Source organism: Hyperolius riggenbachi, chromosome 2, assembly GCF_040937935.1.
Source record: "Hyperolius riggenbachi isolate aHypRig1 chromosome 2, aHypRig1.pri, whole genome shotgun sequence".
Taxonomy (NCBI): Eukaryota; Metazoa; Chordata; class Amphibia; order Anura; family Hyperoliidae; genus Hyperolius; species Hyperolius riggenbachi.
The window spans coordinates 271,654,256-271,665,840 of record NC_090647.1 but is presented as its reverse complement, the minus strand read 5'-3'; the positions used below and the strand labels follow the sequence as shown (position 1 = coordinate 271,665,840).

Sequence of the window (11,585 nt, the reverse complement as noted above, 5' to 3'; positions counted from 1 at the left end):
TATACACTATGAGCCGCCTTTTAGGTGACTTACGGTAATGACATTCCTGCCCATGTTAAGCCTATTGGCTGATAGGAATTGTACACTGAGTATTTAAGGAAGGTGTTTTTTAAAAGTTTATATAACTAACTTGAAAAAGCGGAGGGCGTACCTCCGCGAAACGCGTTGTTTGTTTTAATAAATTTGTACTTTACTAGTACATTTTAGTCCACACATCTTCTTTACTCACGCAGCCGTGTGTTACATCCACGGCTGCTCTTCCTGGATAAGGATTACCACCCGACGCTATAGAGAGCGAGCGTCCTGGTTGTCATAACCACCTATCCTGAAGGAGCCTGGGACGTGACGTCACATCCGCCCCCACGCTGAGAGCTCGGTCCCCAGCTCAGCCAAGCGGGACGCAGGCACACCGAAGCTGTGTACGCTGTACCAGCCACTCTGTAAACAGGTGAGACCTGCCTAGTAGACGAGGTCATTGTATTGCACAGAAGACTCAAGCGCCCCTTCACTACAGCTTTAAGGCCTTGCTGCAGGGCTGCACAACTCAGCACACAAGTGATTTCCCCCCCCCCCCCCTCCCTTTTCTTTTCACCAACAGAGCTCTCTGTTGGAGGGCAATGCTCGCGCCCAGGATGTTTATTTTTTTTGCCAAATATTTATTTTAATATTTTTAAAATAAATATCTCCCTCCCCCGCCAGCCAATCCCCATGATCAGCTGTCACAGGCATCAGCCTATGACAGCCAATCACTGCTATGTCTCCCATGGGGACAGCCGTGTCAAAGGGAGATCGCAGCGCTGTACTAAGTAAATAGACGGCGGTTTCACCGTCTAACAATCTCCGAGAGGTGATCACCGCTGGGAGACTGAAGGAGGAGCGGAGCTCCGTCATCCAAGCAGGGATGCGCTCGCAAACCACTGCTCCAGAACCTTACACCGATCAGCGTCAGGCGGTCCCGGGCCGCTGCCACGCCCATCGGCGTGATGCGGGCAGCAAGTGGTTAAAGAAAACATTAAAATAAACAGTGAGATTGTCCCTTTTCAAAAGTTTGCATAGCCCTAGTTCTTAATATTGTGTTTTCCACATTTAGTAATTGCACCTTGTAGTCTTTTGTGATAGTTGATGAGGATTATTTTTTTCAGACTGTAAAGCTGTTAATTCATGGCAAAAATCCCCCAGTTCCTGTAAATTCGTGGACTGTCTTGCATGAATTCCATGTTTGAGAACTCCCCAAAGTGGCTTAATGATACGGAAGTCAGAAGACTTTACATTTTTTAAGTTGTAGCCAATGATGAATCGATTTGGCCTTGTGTTTGGCATCATTGTCATGTTGGAAAGTCCATGTGTGTCATATGCACCACTTTCTAGCCCATGGGTGCAAATTGTCTCCTGCCAGTTCTGGCTGCATTTTTGGTTGATCTACCTGCCCGTGGCTTGGTGACGACATAGTCCCTCACTTTCCACTTCTTTTCTGTTTTATAAAGTTGAACAACCTTCTCTCTTGGGTCTTTTGGCAATGTTTTTTGTTTTCATTACTGCTGGAGCTTGCAGGTGGCTGTCAAGAGCCCCGAATCTCACTGACTTCTTATACACAGAATACTTATCCTTAATAACCAATTAACCTGTGTGTGTCAATTTGTGTGTATATTATTAGGCCAAAACTTTAAGAGTAAAAAAGCCTTTGATCAAGGCCCATTTTGGTACTTCAACTTGACATTATGATGTAGAAAAAAATTCTCAATTGTGTATAATACATGGTTTTGCCCAACCACTAACTATAAATGAAAGAGAACATTTTGGGCATTTCTAAAATAAAAAAAGTCAATATTTAACAAATTCTGCCAGAGTATGTAAATGAATGAGCATAACCAGGTGTAATGTTTTCTCTTTGGTATTACTTTTATATTTTATCAATTTAACCACTTGCCGACCGCGCACTGATAACGCGCGTCGGCAAAGTGGTAGCTGCAGGACCAGCGACGCACATTTGCGTCACCGGCTGCAGGCTAATTAATCAGGAAACAGCCGCTCGCGCGATCGGCTGCTTCCTGTCAATTCATGGCGAGGGGCTCCGTGAATAGCCTGCGGGCCGCCGATCACGGCTCGCAGGCTAAATGTAAACACAAGCGGAAATAATCTGCTTTATTTACATTTTTACAACGCTGCTAACAGTAGCAGCGTTGTACTAGATCAGCGATCCCTGGCCAATCAGCGGCCAGGGATCGCTGTCACATGACAGGCAGGAGCCTGTTAGAGGCTGCACAGGACAGATCCGTTCCTGTGCAGCCTCCGATCTCCGGGGAAGGGAGGGAGGAGAGGGAGAGGGGGAATCCTGCGGTGGAGGGGGCTTTGAGGTGCCCCCCCCGCCACCCACACGCATGCAGGAGCGATCAGACCCCCCCAGCACATCATCCCCCTAGTGGGGAAAAAAGGGGGGTGATCTGGTCGCTCTGCCTGTTTGATCTGTGCTGGGGGCTGTAGAGCCCACCCAGCACAGATCTTCTAAATCAGCACTGGTCCTTAAGGGGGGGTAAAGGCTGAGTCCTGAAGTGGTTAATGCTAGGTCAGGAAACATCAATAAATGTTAGTGTACACACTGATTAATGTGTCACCTTTTTACAATATTCAAATCTATTGCATTTGCTTTGATGATGGAGAAATCAGATAGCAATGCTACACAAAGACAAAGTACAGGAAAGAATGCAGTCTTCATATTTTAGGTTGATACTCAACATTTAAGACAAACACATTGAAAACCAATAGCCATGTGTTAAAACATAGAGGAGTTTATGGAAAATGGCAAAATCACATCACATTCAGACCTTTTGGGACTTCATAACAGTTACCAAATACAAGGTATATAACTCCAAATAATTTTAACAATGCATTTCAATCAGAGATAATTATTAATGGCCATTTGTTGCACATGGATTTAAACTGCATTTACAATGCAATAAAAATGCAACATATACAGTTATAGACAGGAGGAATAGTCATTGTCAATATGTACTGTGTGATATCATCACTTTACATACATCAGTGTTTCTTTATATTAGAGTTTGTATACTGCAGACGAAAATCATGTATGTCTTAATAGCAGAAAAAAAATATAATTAAAAAGATGTTTGATTTATGATTACCAAATATAAAACCGGCATGTCAACAGTTAGAGCACTTCTTACATAATGAACTTTTCTCATCTCTGAGAAACTATACACCATAAATATACTGTAATTTATTCTAACACAACAAAAGTAAATATAAATAATTTTTGTAAGCTGTATAAACAATAAGTTTCTGCAGTGCAACTTTTCAGTAATAACATTAAAACATTTTTTAGTTCTTTGTGATGCACTCATTTAGATCAAGATAAATTGTTCCTTTTATCGTCTACAGACGTCATATCTCGTTTCTAATCCAATGCTTCTTTTGTTTGATAGATGAAATCAGTGGTGCGAATTCCCGGGTATAGATGAAGAGCAGCACTGATGATCTATTATTAAGTGTGTTCAACAGTGTCTTTTTGTTCATAGCGGCTTCAAACCACAATTTTGTCAGAATAAAATGGAAAAAAAGAAGGATGCAAGACAGTTTTCTGATCATGTTTCTTAATTCCATCTTAAACCAACCAGGTCATCGTTCATTTTATCTTTGATTTAATTCAATCAGTCCATAAATCCTTGACATTTTTGTTCTTAATGCCGTAATGAGGTTTTATATAAATAAATAAATATGTATTCAAGTAAAAGTAAACATAACAATAAATAATAATAAATACGTTCAACTTTGGACCTGGGATCTTTTGACCCACTCTAGTTTTATACTTTGCATATGTAACAGCGTAGTGGAGGTCATTTTAACAAAAATACTAAATTCCACCTATCGCCATAAAAATGAACTTAACAATTTTTACCAAATGCTATTGAAATTAAGAAAAAAAGTTATTTTTAATTTGTGCTCAAAAGTTAGAGTTGAGCATGACCCATTTACACCTGTTATTTACTTGTGATTGCAGTCAGTTTTATAGTTAGGATTAGTGAGTGCTGCTGGTGTATAATATAATTCTGTAAAAACTCTAGTAATACTCCCTGACACATTCAGCAGGAACTAACAAAGGTATAAAAAAAAGCATGTTTGCTTAAAATAAATTTTAGGAGAAGGACATCTGATATCTTCCATTGTACTGCATGAAGTATTACAACTAACTCTTTAGGGAGCATTTAAGATATATAGTTATAACTAACAAATGCTGCATTTACATACATTTACAGCGATAGTGGTTTGCATTTTGACATGCAGTTGGCAATGCTTTACTAACTGCACATTATTCTGCTGGGTGATTATGACTAATAAAAATCAAAAAATCCTTTAATATACTGGATGCTTGCAACAAAGATAATAATATGTCTAAGGCAAGTATAACAAATATTTTTAGTCTGAAAATCACATAAATGCAGAAATGAGACTAAGCCCTTAGACAGTGGAAAGTATGGAAATTATACGTAGTTAAATGGCAGATATTATGAGTTACACTGGATGTGTTGCTTTCTAGATAAGAGGCCCCAGAATACATCATAATGCAGCATTAGCATTCTTAGCATTATTAAACAGCAGTGTTAAAAGCAATTATTGTAGATTTCATATCATGGAGGTTAGTGTTAGATAACATATGGAACATTTTGTACTATGTGCATCGCTACGGAAGATGTTGGCGCTATATAAATAAAAAATAATATTAACAACAACAATAAAAATAATATGGAAGCTTATAACTCAAATCCGCAGTCTTTTCTCATTCTTAATTTTTTCTTTTGCCTCCAAATCCATATTATGCAACTAGTCTAAAACCCATGGACATTTTATGTAATATGCCCTGGTGTAAAGACATTATTGTCCAAATTCTGATTAAAATTAAGGGTTATAGATGTATTGTAGGGATCTGCCAAGACTGTGCATTATCCAGGCACAACTACATTTTAGCAACAGATAGACATGTACATACTAGCTTTATATTTGTAGTTCTTCCAGATCAAGAGTAAAGAGCAACACTTACATAAAAAGTTAACTCCCATATATTTGTACAGAATAATAATCTATGCCTAGCTCAGTGGAACAATATTGTTTATAGTGACAGCAGCAAAGCCAGCATAGCATTGGGGAGTAGGTACAAATAAACTTGGTCTATGATAAGAGTTTGGGCTAAAGGTCCTTACCCCTGGCAAGATTTTTTATATGATTTTGCCCAACAAACTATAATTTCTGGCAACATCACATAACATTGTTTAATAAACGTTCATGAAATAATGGTTAAATTCTGCTTTCAAACCCAAATGATAGTTTGTTTTGAATGACCATTATGACAGATCATTCAAATTTTCACCAAAGTCAATGGACTTAAGTCAAAATTTGAACAATCGTTTTAACGATCATTGGTGTCTCATCATTCACATCCCATCATTTACAGTTGTGAAAGAAGGATCAGGGAACAATCGTTCTTTGCCCGAGTTCTGGACCCAATCTTTCCATGGGTACTCAACTTTAGTCTTGGAGGCCCAGATGAGCAGTAATCAATCATTGATATATTAGACCAAATCTGGTTTATATCAGAGCTGCCAACACAAAGTTTACATATAAATCTGTACTTTTAATGTTGTTTGGGTAAAAAAAAAAAAAGCTTTATGTACCATTTTATTAATGAACCATGGCATTTTCCCATTTTTTAAAAACGTTTTTTAAGAAACACACACAATTTAAATGTTGTGTTTGATATCTTTGTATTATTTGGTTTTCCAATATTTCATACCTCTTCCCATTATCTAACATATAGGTACATAAATTAATTTAACAGGAAGGTGAGCACTGAATTAGGGTACTCGTGAAAGAAAACCAAAATCAGGGATTGCTGCCATGGTGTACAACAATCCCTTTAATGTCCATGATGCAGATCAAGTAAGGGCTTTGAATGCTGTTGTTAGAGATTATGCAAACACTCCTTACTTGTGGCTCCTGTGCTTGGAGGCACTGGATCTAGATTAACACTAAAGTCCTCATAATCCTCATGTTTTTAATTGGAATGAAAGCTCTTTCCATAGAAAGATGCATATCTATGTGATGTTATGGATATTATAGATATAGTATATTCTGTATAGATATTTATATATGTACATACATTGACTTATTTCACATTCCAACCCTTTGGATTTTCTTTAGTTAACACACAATCTACTTGAGGAAGTGTGATCAGACTAGGGTTGATTTGATACACAAGGCTTAGAACCCAGCACTCTCTGAACTGCTTCGGTAGCTGGGGCTCCGACTATGGCTGGGAGATCGGCTCCGAGTTCTGCTCCGACTGTAGCTGCTGTAACTGTCATAACTCCTGCTTCGACTACGGCTGTGGGAGTAGCTGCTCAGGGAGCTGGAAGATGGGCTTGGTCTATAGTAAGGAATTGGGCGCTTCCGGGCACTGAAAACAACAGATATAACATTGTCATTATTACATAAACTTATTTATAATATTTTGCCACTGAAAGGATAGAGAAAGGAATAAACAGCTGAATTGGTTAATTATTTATAGTACAGACAATTGTTAGAGCGGAGCCTTCAAACCATACATATTACTTTTTCAGACTGCAAAAGGTGGTAATAGGTGCAGTTATGACTTAAAAAAGGTTATGCACAGGTACAGCAGTACAGTTACTGTTGGGCTGAATTTGTCATGCTGAGTCTGTTCTAGAAACAGCAATCAGCTCTATAGTGACCACATATTTTAATATATAAAGCTATTAACAGAAAAGCACAATTTTCAGTTGTGTGCTGCATAAAAGGAAGGTCAGCAGTCACAGATTCAACATACTCTTCATGGTAGGTTCAATTTAATGTGATGCAATAGTAAAATATATATGATTTACTAGTGGAAGGCTGCCCATTGCTGGGAGTTGTTACTCTGTGCAAAGGAAAGCACACAGACTATGCTATGGCTACTTAGAGCTGGATTTTAATGTGAAATGAATGACTGTGCTGCTTTGTTTGTCCCTCGTTATCCACTACTCAGTCATACTCAGGAGCTGTTCAGACAACTTGTTAGTAGTAAACAGAACTATTAAACATAAGTTAGTCTTCAACAAAAAGAAACTGCAATCCACAAGATTATAACATACTAAGAAAGACAAATATAACTGGTATACATCCAGCTTTTATATCACTAAAAATATAACATATTTGTGACTCTTCAAGATGTTCAGGATTGAAAATCTACAAAATGTTTTTTTTCTCTTTGGCTTTGTCTGTTAAGCTGTACAGCCAGCTGACAGATGATGTAAATTGCAAGCATCAACACTAAAGCTTTTTGCACATTTCTTAGAATTGTTTACGTGACAGAGACTAGCCAACCATGAATGACAAGATGGCAGGAGATAGCATTCTCTTACCAAGACACCTTTTTGAGTTTATGAATTTTGACACCTTTTTATTTTATAGGCCATTTGTGACATAAGCTGAATTCTAAAATATTGATGAACACAGTTGAGATTACATCTATGTATCTATCTATCTCCAAGAAAAGAGCAATAAAGAATGCTTCGCTGGTTATAGATCAGTGGATTGCAAAAGCTTTTTGAATTCAGAATTGTGTAGAAGCCTGGTTAAAGCTGTGCAACATAGAAATGACAGAGCAAGAAGTGTTAAAAGATCAAAGCCAGAAAACCAAGATCCCAATTTGTAACAAACTGTAAGAAAACACAAATTCTGTAAGGGATTAGTGCAAAAAGTTTATATTTTCATAAAAAAAACTAATGGTGGAATACCATCTGGAAAAAGACTGATAAGGTTACCACAATAATCAAGAAGAGTTGCTGTAACGTACATCACTGGCAAGTGATCTTCAAAAGGAACCTTGCGGAATGGAATAGTATATATTGATGTCATTTTCAAATAAACACATATATCAAAATAAACATACATTTTAAATAACTATAAACCAATATCTTAAAGGCTGATAAGGTACAAACATAAGATATATATATCTGTGAATAAAGTTTGTTGTTGCTAACAATGCCATGATTTTTCTTTGGAAATAGTTTTGCATGTATAGTTTTTTGTATTTGGAAAGGAGGACATTCTGCACTGTTTCACAGAAACACAAAGGGGAAAAGAGGCACTCAAGGTATGATAAAATTGCGTTAAAATCAACTAAAATGAAAGAAAGTGTGAGGTGGCTTACCTCAATGAAGACAAATTCGTATAATAAGCAACGAACTATAATTTGCACTGGCAATGCGTTTCATGGGTCTGGGCCCACTTCCTCAGGCCGAATACAGTTCCAAGGTAGTAATAAGCCTTAGGGCTTGTTCACACTAAGAGTGTTTTCACTTTTTTTTAAGCGCTGGTGAGATTTTTAAAATCGCTTTAAAAGTGCTTCTGCAATGTTGCTCTATGTGAGTGTTCTCACATGAGCGATGAGCTTTCTTTCCAATCGCAAACGCACCATTTCCTGATCGTTTGCGCTTCAATACAAAGTATATAGAAATTGCAAGGCGCTTTAAAAGTGATTTCCCCAGCGCTTTTAAGAATAAATACATTGGGCCTGATTCACAAAGCGGTGATAACTCAGTTATCACGCCTAAAAGACTTTAGGCGTGATAACCTTTGCACTAGCAAAGTTATCACCGCTTTGTGCTCTAACTCGCGCCAAGCTACCGCGCGTGCGCAAAGTCCCATAGGACTTAATGGGCGCTACGTGCGCAAAACTTTGTGCGCGGGAGTTCGCGCGAATTCCTTCAGATCACGCCTAAACTAAGTTTAGGCGTGATAAAAGGCTTTTCACAGGCGTGCAAAGTGTTTGCACCGCTTTGTGAATCAGGCCCATTGTATTTATTGTATTCCAGGTGAAAGAGTTCCCTTCCTGAGTTTAATCAGGAAGAAAAAAATAAATCGCCGGACAAAAGCGCTTAACAAATCGCAAATCGCTCTGAAAGCTAGGGGAAAATTGCTTACAAAGGCGCTCCCAAAAGCGCTTAGCATTTGCACTAGCGATTTCTAATGTGAACAAGGCCTCAATGTTTCTAATAACTAGTTTTCTTTTGTATCAAAAACTCAACAATATTAGTAATTTAAAAACTATTTTTACTATTTTCTACTAGTGGCAAACAAAATCACTTGAAGATCTTTCTCAAGAGCTTTATTTAACTGACAAAAGTCAAATTTGTGGGTTGAATCTAAACTCTTATATTTGACAAGCTTCACCTATTTGACAAATGTAGCTATAGTTTTTAAATGGGATATCATACCTATCACTTTTAAAAACTGGTAAAATTTTTCTTAACAGTTTTCAAGTAGCTTTTTTTCTTTTCTTCAAGAAATGTGTTGGGTTCTTCCCACTTTTGTATGTAATGGCAACAGGCTGATTGGGAAGGTATTAAGTGGGTACCTATAAACTGGGTAGCTATAAGCTAGGCTGTATCTTTACTTCTACTGAAGGACACATTTATAAATACATCATGAATTTAAGGCCACACTTGTTCATGTGAAAAAAAAGTATGCGTTATTCCACAACAGCTGATGATTTTCAATAAAAACACACACACATGTAATATTTACAAAAACAAAAGTACGTTTTTTTCCCTGCATGTGAAAATTGCATTCAACTGTGAACTAAATTATTTACTAAAATTGGTTCTCAGCTGTAATGTGATTTTGCTTGCGGAAAAAAGCATGTGATTTTGACATGTGTGTTCCCAGCCTAAGGCCTAGTTTCCACAACGATATTAAAGAGTACTTGAAGGGAAAAAGTGCCCCTAGGGAGTACTTACCTTGGGAGGGAAAGCCTCTGGGTCCTACAGAGGCTTCCCCCATTCCTCTTCACCGGAGGGGATCCAGCACTGGCTCCCCTGAAAATCCCCTTGTTGCTGCTTGTTGGGTGCTTCATGCAGGTGCAGTATTCGCTTCCCCTTGGGCTCTGGCGGAAATAGCTGAGCCCGACCAGGTCCACTTTGCCTGTGCAGTAGAGCAGACCTGACCTGGCTTGGCTTTTTCCACTAGAGCCCGAGGGGCAAGCCACTAGTCCTCCTGCGTGCAGCAGCAAATGTTATTGTTTGCCTGTGTTTCGGGGATGCCAGCACTGGCTGAAGGAGACAGGGGAAGCCTCACTAGAATCCAGAGGCTTTCCCCTCCAAGGCAAGTATCTGTTTTTTCATTTTTTTAAGTTAAAGGTTTTCTTTACATTTTGCATACATTTTCCATATGCGAATTAAGACGTTTCTATATGCAGATTTTTATGCAATTTTTCACGTGTCTCGTGTTATTGGCAATCATTAAATGGAAATGGATGCATGGTACGAAAATCTGCAGCAAGCCGCAAGATTTTTTTATGTGAGATTGGAATGGACCACAAAAAATGCATTTGATGGAAACTATTTCACTGAAGTTGAATTGCTTTCATTACTAATGCAAATTTTTGCAATGCAATTTCAAACTCAGTAGAAATGGTCCCTAAGGGAATAAGAAACAGGAATGATACAATTCTTGCACCACAGAGTTTAATAAATGTAAAAGAAAACATTCCTTGAAGTATTATGCTGCAAAACACAGATTTAAAAGGAATGTGTAGTGATTTTACCATACTTGTTTTATATATTTATTGCGTTCAGCACTATAATAGAATGTAAAAAAAATTGTCATTAGATTCTTATGAAATACACAAAGTAATGTATCATGCTTAGTGCTTCAACTGGTAATAGTTTGTGAGCACAAGACAGTGTTGCTTTACTGCTGTAGCAAATGGGTCTCTAGCAATACAAAAGAAAAGTCCCAAACTTGATGACTTATAAATGTTATAATGATGATGTGTACTACAGAGCTATTGCATCAAGGTCTTTCTCATTCTTACGAAATGTGTCAGTTTAACAAGTATGTATAGAACTATAAATACATTTATAGTATGAAAACACAATATATTTCCATTGATGAGTGAACTTCAAAACAGTTTATAACCACATTTAAAATCTAGACATATCAGGTGCCTTAAAACCATAACACCTGCCAATAGCTTTGAAGTTCATGATATCATGAAAAACATAAACTAATGCAAAAACCTTTATTTAATATAGTGAAAAATCGGTTTGTTTGTTTTTGCAGAAAAATTAAGAGGTCAAGAGGTCAAGAAAAGATTTCAGAGACTGCTACTTTGTCTTTTGCCATGTCATACCCTGGCAAGGGGAGGGAATCACTTTTATTCAAAAATATTCCTGAGAAAAGAAGCAAACCTTAAAGAGACTCTGAAGCGAGTCTACATTCACTTTTTTAACATGCAGCCATGTAAATAACCCATGCTAAACCGCCACTATCTCGCGGCAAAATTAGGGGTTTATACCTCCCAAATCCCCTCTCCTACCTCCAGGGAGCGCTTCCTGATGAGGCAGAGCTTATGGCTATAGCTCTGCCTCTCAGCGTGTCAATCCCCGCCTCTCAATCTTAGTTCACAGAGAGGGGCGGGGAGGAGGCGGAGATCCGCGCTGTGATTGACGCGCATGGAGGCAGAGCTACAGCTGAATGCTCTGCCTCCAGGAGCAACAAAATCCATGACCAAG

The 11,585-nt window shown here is 38.2% G+C and overlaps 1 protein-coding gene across 8 annotated transcripts in view; it reads right to left on the bottom strand.

The window, feature by feature from the left end:
- Positions 1-2,804: 2,804 nt before the first annotated feature.
- Positions 2,805-11,585, bottom strand: part of SRRM3 (serine/arginine repetitive matrix 3) — a 455,592-nt gene continuing 446,811 nt past the window's right edge. For 7 of the 8 annotated variants that reach the window (XM_068268670.1, XM_068268671.1, XM_068268672.1 and 4 more), the window contains one exon: positions 2,805-6,466. In XM_068268670.1, coding sequence (XP_068124771.1) covers positions 6,271-6,466 — 196 coding nt within the window. In that variant the 3' untranslated portion in view covers positions 2,805-6,270. Of the gene's footprint in view, positions 6,467-7,864; positions 7,894-11,585 lie in introns of all 8 variants that reach the window. The other variant, XM_068268677.1, reaches the window with a different exon arrangement.